Here is a 12,245-nt window from a genome sequence, read left to right on the forward strand (position 1 = left end):
AGAGCCCAGAAACCACCTCAGCCAGGCCCAAGAAAAGTGGGGATCACAGGCAGTGCACTTTTAGAATAAAAACTCATTTCCAAAGTCTTACGGAGGAGTATAGTAGATTTGTGAGAAGTATAATGTCATTGAAAAAGGGGAAGAAGTTTGTAGAAAGTTATCTGAAGAGCACTTAGAGTTGGAACTAGGAGGCCAAACAAATTAAAAATGAAAATCGTTTGTCAAGATTTCTAACTGTTTTTTTCATCAACAACATTGGAGACATAGCATTTGTTCTTTAGTAACCCAACCTCAGTGGTGCTGCTTGAGGAAGTAGAAATTGCCCCAAAGAGGACTAAGCTGAGAAAGAGCAGCTGGGTCAGACCAGAGATACACTGAGTAAGTAGGTCCATTCTGGAGGGGCATTGAAAGATTGATTTTTTGCAGATGTTTAAAAGAAAGATACTGAAGGTTTTCTTTTTTTTAATCTTATGATATTATTGGCAAAAGTGGTTATTGAGAGGACATAAGTAACTACCAGTCCATGTGCTTACTTTTTTTTTTGTGGGGAGAAAGAAAGGTACAGATTTATATTATATTGGTATGGAGCCTATCTCTACCAGTACCTCAGCGTTGCTTTGTAACTTACATTTTTAGAGAATTGCTTGTATTGAGTTGCAGTGATCTGCCTAGTCACATAGCCAGTATGTGTCAGAGGGGAGACTTAAACACAGATCTTGATGCAGAATGACTCTCTATCCACTGTGCTTTTTACTGTTTCTCCTTTACTTTCTTACCTTCACAAAAGTCTTTGATAATAATCAGCACACACACCAAGGGAACAAGTGAGTTTGCATGGATGATATTGTATAGTAGGTATCTTTAGTCACCAAACACTGGATTTAAAAATGCAAAGAATACAAGATGCCAGTGTTTTGGAGGTTTTTTTTAAGCTTTCAAGTCAGAGCAAAATTATCCATGAAAATTTTAATTTTAATCATTACCAACATCAAGGAAGGCAAAGAACAAGAAGATATATTTGCTATCATAATATGGAAGTTTTCTCCTAGTACAGAGTCACAGATTGGATCCCTATTCATAAATGACAGTGTGTTAGTTGTATCTTGTCCTGGAATGCTCCAGAGCCTCCTGAATGAAACTGATAACTCAAGTTCAGCCATACAAGGAAAAACCAAGTGGAAAAAGAATTCCTTTTATTCAGGCCTTCCTGACTCCCAGCTCCATAAGCCTAATGTAATTCTTGCCAGTTTTTTTACATTGCTCCTCATACTTATGGAGTCAAGCAGAACAAATCTCTTTCCAGTAGTTCTTCCAGATTATCATCATAGAGCAAGAACCTGAGATTCTTCACCATCCTGGTTGTCTTCCTCTAGATGACTTTCAGCCTTAAATCTTTTCAAAAATGTGCCTAGAAGTAAACACGTTTCCAGATGTATTATTAATTATTAGCTAGTCAGGATACAATGGAATTATTGCTTCTGTATTCCTAGACACTCTTCTTAATGAAACCAAAGTGGCATAAGCTATCAAGAGACAGAGGACTAGGCAAGGATTCTGTTCCACCTCATTGCAGGATGAGCCGGGGATCCTACATGTTGAACATCTCCTCTCCCTGAGATCCACGGAGAACCTGTTGGGTAGGGCTCTTAACAGAGAATCTAATGACAAGACATGGACAAGAATTGTTCAGAATGATGAATAAATGGATTACAGTCCATGTCATGGGATGGAGTACTGGCATCACTGAGGTCGCAAATCTGTTGTGATATGTTGACAATATGCTGCAGATACTTAAGTTTAGAACATTCTAGTGGGTTAGACTGAAAGCTGCCTCAGCGAGCAGATGCCAAAAGCAGAGACTTGACAGTCAAGGGCTACACCAGAGTTTGTCTTAGTAAGTTACTTTAGTCAGTTGACCATTTATTATGCATTGGAGTTAACAGATGAAAATGAAATAGTCTCTGCCCTGGAAGAGCTCACGTTTCTATTGAGGAGACATGTACAAATGCAAGTCTATACAAAATAAAATGTATTCTTTTGGTTCTGGGGAGGGAAACACTAGCCCCAGAGGACACCTGAGCAATTCCAAGAGTTAGAAGTGAGGAAGGAGAGAATCTTTCTTGCTTTAACACTAAACATATTACATTAGACCAGACAGATCATATATGAGGTCCTTTCCTGTTTTGAAATTATTATTTATGAAATCACGTTCCATATCTGGGGCTCAGGAGTTCAGCCTAAATGATCTCTTAGGGTGCCTTTCAGTCCTGAAATGATATGAGTTTGTGTGGCTCATTTAGTCACCTGGCACTAGGAGTTCAGTGCTTTGTACACATCATCCCCCCATTGCCATGTGTGGGAGACAGATTAGGAAAGCGTTGTTTCCAAAGGCACCCAACAAGCAAAGGGAGGAGCTGAGTTCAGAATACAGATCTCCTGACTTCCAGACTCATGGTCTAACCACAGGGTTTGATTACTTCATCCTGAAGCAGACAGTCTTCAAGTAATAACCTTTTCTAGCAACCAGAGCTTTCTAATAATAAGTATCTACATGGAGTAGTCATCTCTCAGTCACTGAAATTGTTCAGAAGCCGGTTGATCACTTGTCAGTTCTGCCATAGAATTCCTGCCCAGATCAGGAGCTTGGAAAGAGATACTTCTAACTGTGAGAGGACCAAGATCCATGTCATTTAATGTCTGGTTGGGGAATTAGAAATATTTACCCTGCAAAAGTAAGACCTTGGGAAATGCTAGTCTTTTCATATATCTGAAAGGGTATCAGGTGTAGAAGAAATTAGACTGGTTCAGCTTAGCCTCAGAGGGCAGAATGAGGCAAGGATAGTGTCTCAATGTAGGGGAAAACTACCTAACAAGATATAGTGTCCCAAAGTGGGATGAAATTATTCAGGAGAGAGAGTGAGATCCTGTGTTGGGGAGCAGTAGGAGCTGGGATGGCTAGCCAGAGAAGCAGATCACAGAGAGAATAATGGCTAGGCACATGAGTTTGGACTTGACATAGTGGGAAACAGAACTTTGAGAGTCTACCTGAGTTTCCCTTTGAAAAATGACTCCTTGCTTTATGTCCAGAGGCTATGTTGAACCTAGCCATTTCTCCTTATAGGCAAAAATCCTTGAGTAACAAGAAGGATGGGTCTAGCAATTAGCAATTTATTTGTTTTATCTGACAAATGACAAAATCTGAGGCCCAGATGGGACTGTTAGGCCAAGCCTTGGGGAATCCCAATAAAAACTCCCATTTCTTCAGCACTTTCGGTGACCTTCTAAGGGAGGTGGTGCCAGGGTTATTTTCTCTGTTCTACAAATAAGGAGGTCTGGGCAAACAGAAGTCAAGTGGCACTTGCCCAGAGCCATTCAGCCAGTGTGTGCTAGAGTCAGGGCCTTTTCCCACCCACCCTTCCAGACCTCTTAGCCAGGAGGCTTTTGCCCTAGAAGCACTCTGCTGAAGTCCCCTGGAGTTTCTGGGCCCTTGCTCCTGTCACTGCTTCAGACCAGAATTCTGGGCCTGCCCCTTTAGAACCATAACCAGTCTTTGTGGAGGCGGTCTCTGAGCTATGGGGGCTAGCACTGCCGGGCACGTGACATACTCTGAATGCCAGCACTGTGAGGGATGCCTGAGTAGCAGCCCTGGGGCAAGGAATCTCTGACACCCAGCCAGTGTCACTCCCTGGGCAGAAAGCACTTTGTACATATGGACTCCTGGGGCCTAAGGAGGGCTGGGGACAGCCCAGAGGAGAGGATGATGATGATGATGCTAAATTTCATTCCTATCCTCCTTTAATGTTTACAAAAAGTGCTTTTCCTTATAAACAGCCGTGGAGGGTAAGGAGTGGGAGAAGGCAGGAGGGATGTAATTAAAATCAAGAAAAGTAACTTGTTAACAAAGGTTGTTCAACAGTATTAAGATAAAGGGAGAGGTTCCTTTTGAAACTTGCAAGGAAGTTTTACAACTACTAACTTGTTTTCTATTGCTTTAAGATTTACTGAATACTCTTCCTCCATCCCCAAAGGCTTTGAACACAGAAGTGTTAGAGAAACATTTGATGAATCGTTTAAAGTCTTGGGACCCTATTGCTGTAAGGATATAAAAACCAAAAAAAAAAAGAAATTGCTCCTGCCTTCAAGGACCTTACCTTTCCAATAATGACGTTAAGATGTGTTCATAAATAAGCATAATACAAAATAGACTACTAAAGACCTACTGAGAGTACTGTGTGAAAGATGAAGAGGGAGAGTTCCCCTTTGGGCTGGGGCATCAGAGAAAGTTTCCTAGGAGGCTAACCCTGGAAGGAAAGGAATTGGGGGTGAGAGAGACATGGGAATTCTCTAAGTAAGCATGGACGGATGGGCTTCCTGAACTGAGGGCAGCCAGCTATCGGTTTGGCTGTACCACCAAGGACCTGAAGGAATAGAAAGAGTAAGAGTAGAAAATCAGATTTGAGCAAGGTGACAGAAGCCCTTGTATTTTATCTCCTAGGTAATGGGAAGCCATGAGAGTGTTTTGAGCTGGGAAATGATACAGGTTGTGTATTTGGAAGAGTATTTTGGCATGTTAAAGAGAGTAGGTTGAAAAAGGGACATTCTGGAGACAGGGAAATCAGAACCTTGGAAGTGGATGATCCCAGACAAAAGCTTGAACCCATTCCCTGAACCCAAATGGTGGCAGAAAGGGCTGATACAAGGGATGTTGCCAAGGTAGAATCAGCAGGAGAGCTGTACCTTGACCATTCCCTTCTTGGCATGACCAATATATGGTAAGCTTGTTTAGCTGTTCCCATGGTAACCTGATCTTTGGGAAATAGAACTGCCCTCAGGGGGAGGTAGCATCTCCAAATGGTTAAAGCTAGTTTGGGTTGGTAGTTATTGAAAGCTATTTTTAATGACATGTGAAAACTGAATTCATGGTCATAGAAGAGGAGTGGAGCTTTTGGTTAATAATGGTGAGGCAGCTGTGATCTAGTAAAAGAAAGCAGGGAACAGAAAATCCCATCTAACTCATGTAGTTTTGCACAGATCATTTTGTCACATGTAGGTCTCAGTTTATCTGTATTATTACCTAAGTCACAGGTACTGCTTTTGGCTGAAAGCCATTGCTGGATTTAACAAGAGCGCACAAGGCACATGATGAATAACTTTAACATAGGAGGTACAGAGGATACAGATACAAAGCCAGAACTGAAAACACTCCCTGTCAATATGTTTAACGTGATTGTACATGTATAACCTATATCAGATTGCTGTCTTGAGGGAGCGGGGAGCAAGGGAGGGAGAAAAATTTAGAACTCAAAATCTTATAAAAATGAATGTTGAAAACTATCTTTACATGTAATTGGGAAAAAATAAAATACTATTAAGTAAAAAAAAAAAACCCACACTTCCTGCCCTGGAGACACACAGATCTACTGAAGGGATACAAGATGCTTTGAGGAGGGCTAGAGAGAGCATTAATTAGAAAGGGCAGGAAGGGATCCCCTTAGGAGATGTGATTAAGAACTGCAGAGGTGAGGAAGCATTTGGAACACTTGTGGTCTTTGGAGTACGTTAAAGTATTAAGAGTGTCTGAACATTTAAATGTGACACTTTCAAGGTAATTTCCTAAAAGTAATCTCCATGTTGACTTAATTATAATGTCTAAAATAAGTTGATGCACAGACAGCGCCAAAAATGAGAACTAGACAGATTTTCAAAGTCACATTCCATATCTGCTTCAGTAACTAACTTCTCCAGAATTTATTTGGAAAGAATAGATTTTTCTATGGTGCTTTTTGCTCCCAACAGACCTGTGAGATGGGTAATGTAAGAATTGTCATTTTATGGGTTGAGGAAGTTGGAGTATCGAATAGAGCATGATTGTCCAAAGTCAGAGTGATTAAATCTAAGACTGAAATTTGACAATATCACTGCCACAAACACCATGCACTTTGGGCCAAACTTCTCTAAGTTGAAACTATCTTGCAAGGACCGTCTGGCAGAACAACCCAGGGTGATACTGTCTTTTGTTTGAGTCTTTAACAGTTATAGAATTTAAAGGGGATTTCACAAAATAATTAGGCCAGTTATGTGTAAAGAAATAGTACTTTGTTCAGGCAAGACCTGAGGGCTAACCAGAATACTGGAGGGCAGGGTCATGAAGAGAATGAAAGGGACAATGAGGGAAGAGAGGTTTTGTGCAGAAGCTATGCACGTGGGCCTCAGCTGAGCTTCAGAAACTTAAAATACAGTGGTTTTTAGGCCATGGCAGGAAGAGGAAAGGGCTGTTTTGTGATGGCCATTTAAAGAGGCTGCCCTTGGACTTGGCATACTCCTCTCCAGCATGCTCTGTCCCTCTTGATCTGTGTGTGCAGCACTTGACTCCATACAGCTCTGAGACCATGGGGAGCTGATGTAGTGGTGGGTTTCCCATCTCCATCACTGGCAGGGTGATGCTAGGGATTACCTTAGGAAGCTTGGCTCAATCAGAGAAAGCATCCCAGGTCATGGAATCTTCCAGGGAAGAGCAGGAGAAAGGCAGCCTGCTTATCGGTGAGCCCTAGAGCTCCATCCTGTCGTATCTAGCCAGGCAGCTAGGTGGCCCAGCAGAAAGAGCACTGGCCCTGGGGATCAGGAAGACCTGAGTTCAGATCCAGCTTTAGGCCTTTCATAGCTGGCTCATCCTGGGCAAGCCACTCGACATCGGTCTTACCTCATTTGCTCACCTGTAAAATGAGGGGGCACCTACCTCCCAGAGTTGTTGTGAGGACAGAATGAGATGACAGTTGTAAAGCACTGTGTAAGTGCCAGCTATTGTTACCTCCCAGATTAAAATCATTTTGTTAGATGATGTTTGATATAGCGCTCTTGCAGTTATTGCAGTGCTTGTGGTTTCACATCCACACCCTTTGTTACCTTATTGGATGTTCACAACCACCTTAGGAGATAGCATAGATGAGGTCACCGTTTTACCAGATGAGGATGTTGAGGACCTGAGAGTGGGGAAGTGACTTTGCTACAGTCAGCCAGCTTTCCTAAGTGCCAAAGCCAGAGTTTGAACACACATTGCCTGTTCCCAAATCCAGGACTTTTTCTGCTACATGACAAAATTTGAAATATGGATGTGAAAACACTTTTCAAAAGGGTCAGTAACTAGACAAGCAGTCGTCTGTATCCAAAAATTGCAGCCTTTAAGTTCCCATGTTTTGGCACCAATGCAGATAGACTGTGCCTTGTGCCTTTGTGTGGGTCTCACTCCCTCCCCTCCTTTCTGATCTGCAGCCTCCTATCCAAGATCCTAAGTGAGTGCGAGGATGCAGATGAGATCGAGTATCTGGTGGATGGTTCCTGGTGTCCTATCCGAGCTGAGAAGGAGAGGAGCTGCAGCCCCCAGTGCCCAATCCTCGTCCTTGGTGGGTGAAGTGGGAAACATGGTCTGGGAGAAGTTAGAGGGAGCAAAGAGTACTGTGAGTTACTTGACAGGAAAGAGTCAGACCAGTCACCTGGCCTTTTCCATTCCCACATGGGGAAGCTCTTGGCTCTGTATCCCAGCACAGGCTTTGTAGCCTTATGTTGTTGAGGAGAAACAGTTTGTCCATTCACACAGTATGTTTCTAGGGCACCTGTAATAAAAGCTCCTTCTCCCCAGAGAGCAGTGACCGGGGCCCTTGTACCTCCTCAGAAGCCTCCCCTCCTTTCTCAGAAACTGCCTGCTCTGTCCAGCAGTCTGAGGCAGAGTTGTGGAGGGAGGCACAGATGATCTTGTTTCTCTAACACTAGATTGAATGAACTGAGGAGGCCTTAGGGTTTACCTTGAAGTGACTGAGAGGTTGGGAAGAGGATTAGGATGTAAGAGATAGGAGAGGATATTTGGGGGGGGAGGGAGTAACCTAACTGGGGCAAGTCTCTTCTGCAGGTCTCACAAGGTATGATTTGTCTGGCCATCTATTCAAATCTGTATGTTTACTGATTCCTTAGTAACTGGAATGTTTCCTCCAGAAAGGGCAGGTTTTAGTTAACTGAGAAATAATTAGAAAACTTTTGTTTCAATGCTTTATGTGAATACTCTGCTTAAACTACTGTAGGGTTATGTTTCCAGACAGTGTCCTTGATTGTTCCTTTAAGGGGTTTTCATTATGAACATCTGCAGTCACTCTCCAAGCCTGAGAAGGTGCCTCAGGGCCCCATCTATAAAATGGGTGGATTAGATTAAATAATTCTGAAGACCCTTTCCAACTCTGCATTTCTGACTCATATTTGGGGGATACACCAGAACTTTTTAAAATATGAATAAATCCTTCCTATTAGCATACTTTCTTTTTTTTTTTTCCTCCCCCCCAAAAAATCTCATTTAGTTGAAAATTCTGCTTAATTGAAATTTTATAGTAATCATGAACTATGTCTTAATGGGAGGTTGAAGGCATTTGAAGGTTAGCTGGTAGGTAAAGCAAAGGAAAAATTAAGGAACTCAGCTTCTTGGTGCAGTCCTGTAGGTTCTCTTTGACACTTAAAACACCCTGGCTTTTTCTTTTCAGGATCCTCTGATGTGAATGGGCTGTTAGCCACCCCCAATGGGAACAGTGAAAATGGGAAGCCAAGTGCTGATGTAGTGGACCTCACACTGGACAGCTCCTCCTCAGAAGAGGAGGAGGAGGAGGAAGAGGAAGAAGAAGAAGAAGATGATGATGAAGATGGCCCCCAACCCAAACGCCGCTGCACGTATGAAAAGGGTCTAGTCTCCGCCTGCTGACTGCGGCCTGGAGCGAGCATTGTCCTCTGGGGACAGACTTGAATCCTCTGGTGCTTACAAAACTGGGAGGGAGGCAGGTTGGTTGGGGGCGAGGGGTGTGGAGGGAGGAGGGATTTTTTCCCCACCCCCTTACCCCATTCTTCCTCTTCAGTTTCTTTGGACTTTACAAAGCTAACAAAAAACAAGCAAACAAAACATACCACACACACACAAAGCAACAAAATTGAGCTGCTTCCCAGTTGGAAAAAAAATTTTGAGCCTGGAGGAAGGAGTGGGCACCCAGGTTGGTTTATTGGGTCCCATTTGAGTCCACCTTGCAGTCATCATGGGAGGAAGACTCTCAGCCCTGGCCAGCCATCCCTCCCTGCCTCCGAGCCCTCCCCCCCATCCCAATTGACCATGTCTCCATTCCAGACCATCTCCAAAGTTCCATGCATTTCTCTCTTGTTGAATAACCATTCCTGACTGTCTACACGCCTTGCTGGGTCTTTGGATGATTGGGGAGGGATGGGGCGGGGATGGGACTATGGCGGCTGATGGAACCTAGCGAGGTTTGGGGAGGGGCATTTGGTGGGGAGTTTGGGGAGGGCTTGGGGGGGAATGGAATGGGGATGGGGCAGGGAAGATATAGAATTCCTGAGACAAGCTGTTCCTTCTGAGGAACGCCCACGGCTCTGCACCTCATGGAAACAAACACCCATTTTTGAAACCTTTTAATCAAATCTGAAGATGATGTAGAATTTCTTCGTAGTGAATCATTTTAGTTGAGAAGAAGCCATGGTGAGGGGTCGGGGGAGGGAGGTTGGGAAGGGTGGGGGAGGGGAAGGGTTTAAGCCACAGAGCTGTTGTATTTCTGAAAGTGCAATAACTTGGCATTTTGAAGACAGAAGCACGTAGATAAGTTTCCCTTTGGAAGGAAGCTTCCATGGTCAGTGGGAGACTCCAGGGTGTCCCTACCTCTTTGGACCAACCCACTGGGATGGAGGAGAGCAGAGGGGGAGGGGTCAGGTGGGGGGCAAGGTAGGGAAATGAGGCCCTTCAAGAATGCCAGGTGTGGAAATTCTCAGTTTCTAGCCAGCTACCTCGGTAACTCCAATTCAGGTTTATTTCAGTACGAAAACAGTGCAGACACTCACCACCAACTCTGTCCCCATGTTGGTGACAGGACGAAGGGTGGGGATGTCGGGGAGGGAAGTAGCCACAAGTTCCTGGACTTCTCTGTGCATCTCTCTTTCTCTCTTTCTCTCTTGCTCTCACTCTCCCTCTCTCTCTTTCTCTCACTCACTCTTTCATTCTCTCTCTCTCTTTTTCTCTGTCTCTCTCACTCTCTCTCTTCCCCTCCCCCTCTCCCTCCCATTCTCTCTCCTGCTTAGTACTCTGTCCTAAAACAGAAGCCAACGACTTACTGTTGAAGGTGGAGAGAGGAGAAAGGGGGCAGAAGAGGTTTTTCTTAGTTTTTTTGTTTGGTTGGTTTTTTGTTTTTTGTTTTGTTTTGGGTTTTTTTTTGGTGTTTGGGGGGGAAGGTGGGTGGGATTTTGAGTCTACAAGCAGTTACAGGTTTCCCTCATGGTAGGAATGTTGTTGGAAACTCTTCTTGCTGAAATCTGGCTGACTTTGCTTTCCAGACCCTGTCCTGGAGGTGGGACTTTGATGGGGGAAGAAGGGGGGAGAGTCAGAGAGGAGGGAGATCTGGGGCTGCCCAATTCTTCCCTGCTTCTTACCACTCAGGTTGCCTGGAAACCAAATGCCATCAGGTATGGAAGGTTCTTGTCCCAGGCTGGCTTTCTCTGGGCACTCAGCAGCCGAACTCCTCTGTTCCAAGGCAGGCATTCTGCTTTCCAACCCCTGGCATGTTTCCTGAGCTGGAGTAACCAAGTCAGACACTGGTCTAGGGTCTTCCTTGTATGTCTTCCTCCTCTCTTCTCTTTCCCACTGGGAGGTGAGGAGCAGGTCTCCAGATGCCACTCCCCACTCCTCTAAAAACCCAATGCTTAAGTAGCACTTTCAGATGCCTGTGTTAGGAAGTTTAGGGGTGGGGAGAAGGGCAGGAAGGGAAGTGATGTGTCTAAAATGATTCCAGCAACCTAAAGCCATCCATCTACCTCCCCTTTTCCCTTTTCTCCTGCTGGAATCTTCATCAGAGTGGGTACAATGGGAACCCAAGACTGAGGTTCCTGGGGAAGGCCTGTCAGGAGTCCCAGTGCTACCAGAGCCATCCTCTGGCCTGATCTAATCCCATGTGATTGGGGGTGAGGGGAATAGGATTGGATGTGATCCACCCCCACCCACAGGCTGGGTGCTGCCAATAGGAGGGGCCTTTCCTCCCAATCCTCTGATGACTCACCCCGGAAATACAGATGGGGAGGGTAGAGGGGATGTGCTGGTTCCTGTTGGGATTTTACTCACCCCCACCCCCAAAGCTGGGCAGAGATCCCCACCCAGCAGCTGAACTGTCACAAAGGGCACTCTGGGGACCTTTGGAGTGGCACTGAAATGTCCAGGGTTTCCCAAGGTGGGAAGGGAGAGCCTTGGGCTTGATTTCCACCTATGTTCACGGTTTTCTTCATTTCCTTTTACCTCTAATCCTCCCTGCCTTTTTCCAAACCCAGAATAATTTTCCTTTATATAAACAACTCTCCTAGCAAGGAAGCAATATCATTTCAGGTAACAATGGGAAATGTGGTAGAGCTCCAATTAAGTTTTACTGTATAAAATAGGTTGCTCAGCTTGACTCCTCGGGAGCACTGGCAGCTCATGTCCAATTTTTTCTAATATTTGTATCCTAATTTAATTGTTTTTTAAAAATGAAAATAAAAAGGTCTAGGCCAAGCCACTTAGAAACATCATGATTCAGTTCCTGGTTTGGGTTGATTTTTTTGGCCAGCTGTTCTGTACATATGTTTTCTTATATCCTCATTTTGTTTTTGTAAAGAGAAAAAAAAAAAGAAAAAAAAACCCAAAATATTTTTCTTTCCCTTCCGTACACATTCTTCAGAATTCAAAAGTATAGTGTTTTGTTAAATAAAAAGATTTACATTTCGAGGCCTGTGCCCACTGTTTCCGGCTCAGAGGTGTGGGGTGTGTCTTCCACAGCAGGGTAGGGAGGGGACTTCTGGACCTTGCCCAGAAAAGGCTGGGCCACTCTGTTAGCAGTCCAGGTCCAGTGGCTGCAACAAATTGGAAGCTGAGAGGTCAGGAGGGTGGTGGAGCAAACCAGGTTTTGGTCTCCAGGACCTACGGTGGTCTCTGCACACAAACACTCTCTCACACTCCTATGGGTCACCTTAGGCATCAAAGACCAGCATCTGATGCTCCAGGCTTCTGCTCTCTTGCCCTTTTTCTCAGGTAGGAGAATGGAGTAACTGAAAGATAACCAGTCCTGCCTAAAGGCCTCCAGAGGCTTAGCACAGCTCCTTCCCATCAGGCTTGAGGGTCTCCCTTCCTTTGGATTCTGGATTCCTGGGTACCAGTGCTAACTAGCCATGTGTTCTTAGACAAGTCTGATTTC

At 44.5% G+C, this 12,245-nt stretch overlaps 1 protein-coding gene across 2 annotated transcripts in view; it reads left to right on the forward strand.

The window, feature by feature from the left end:
* Positions 1 to 11,779, forward strand: part of PIAS4 (protein inhibitor of activated STAT 4) — a 50,917-nt gene extending 39,138 nt beyond the window's left edge. For both annotated transcript variants that reach the window (XM_072601794.1, XM_072601795.1), the window contains exons 10-11: positions 7,270 to 7,400; positions 8,523 to 11,779. In XM_072601794.1, the coding sequence (XP_072457895.1) occupies positions 7,270 to 7,400; positions 8,523 to 8,737 (346 nt within the window). In that variant the 3' untranslated portion in view covers positions 8,738 to 11,779. The remainder of the gene's footprint in view (positions 1 to 7,269; positions 7,401 to 8,522) is intronic.
* Positions 11,780 to 12,245: the final 466 nt, after the last annotated feature.

The sequence above is a fragment of the Notamacropus eugenii genome, chromosome 4, assembly GCF_028372415.1.
Source record: "Notamacropus eugenii isolate mMacEug1 chromosome 4, mMacEug1.pri_v2, whole genome shotgun sequence".
NCBI classification, from domain to species: domain Eukaryota; kingdom Metazoa; phylum Chordata; class Mammalia; order Diprotodontia; family Macropodidae; genus Notamacropus; species Notamacropus eugenii.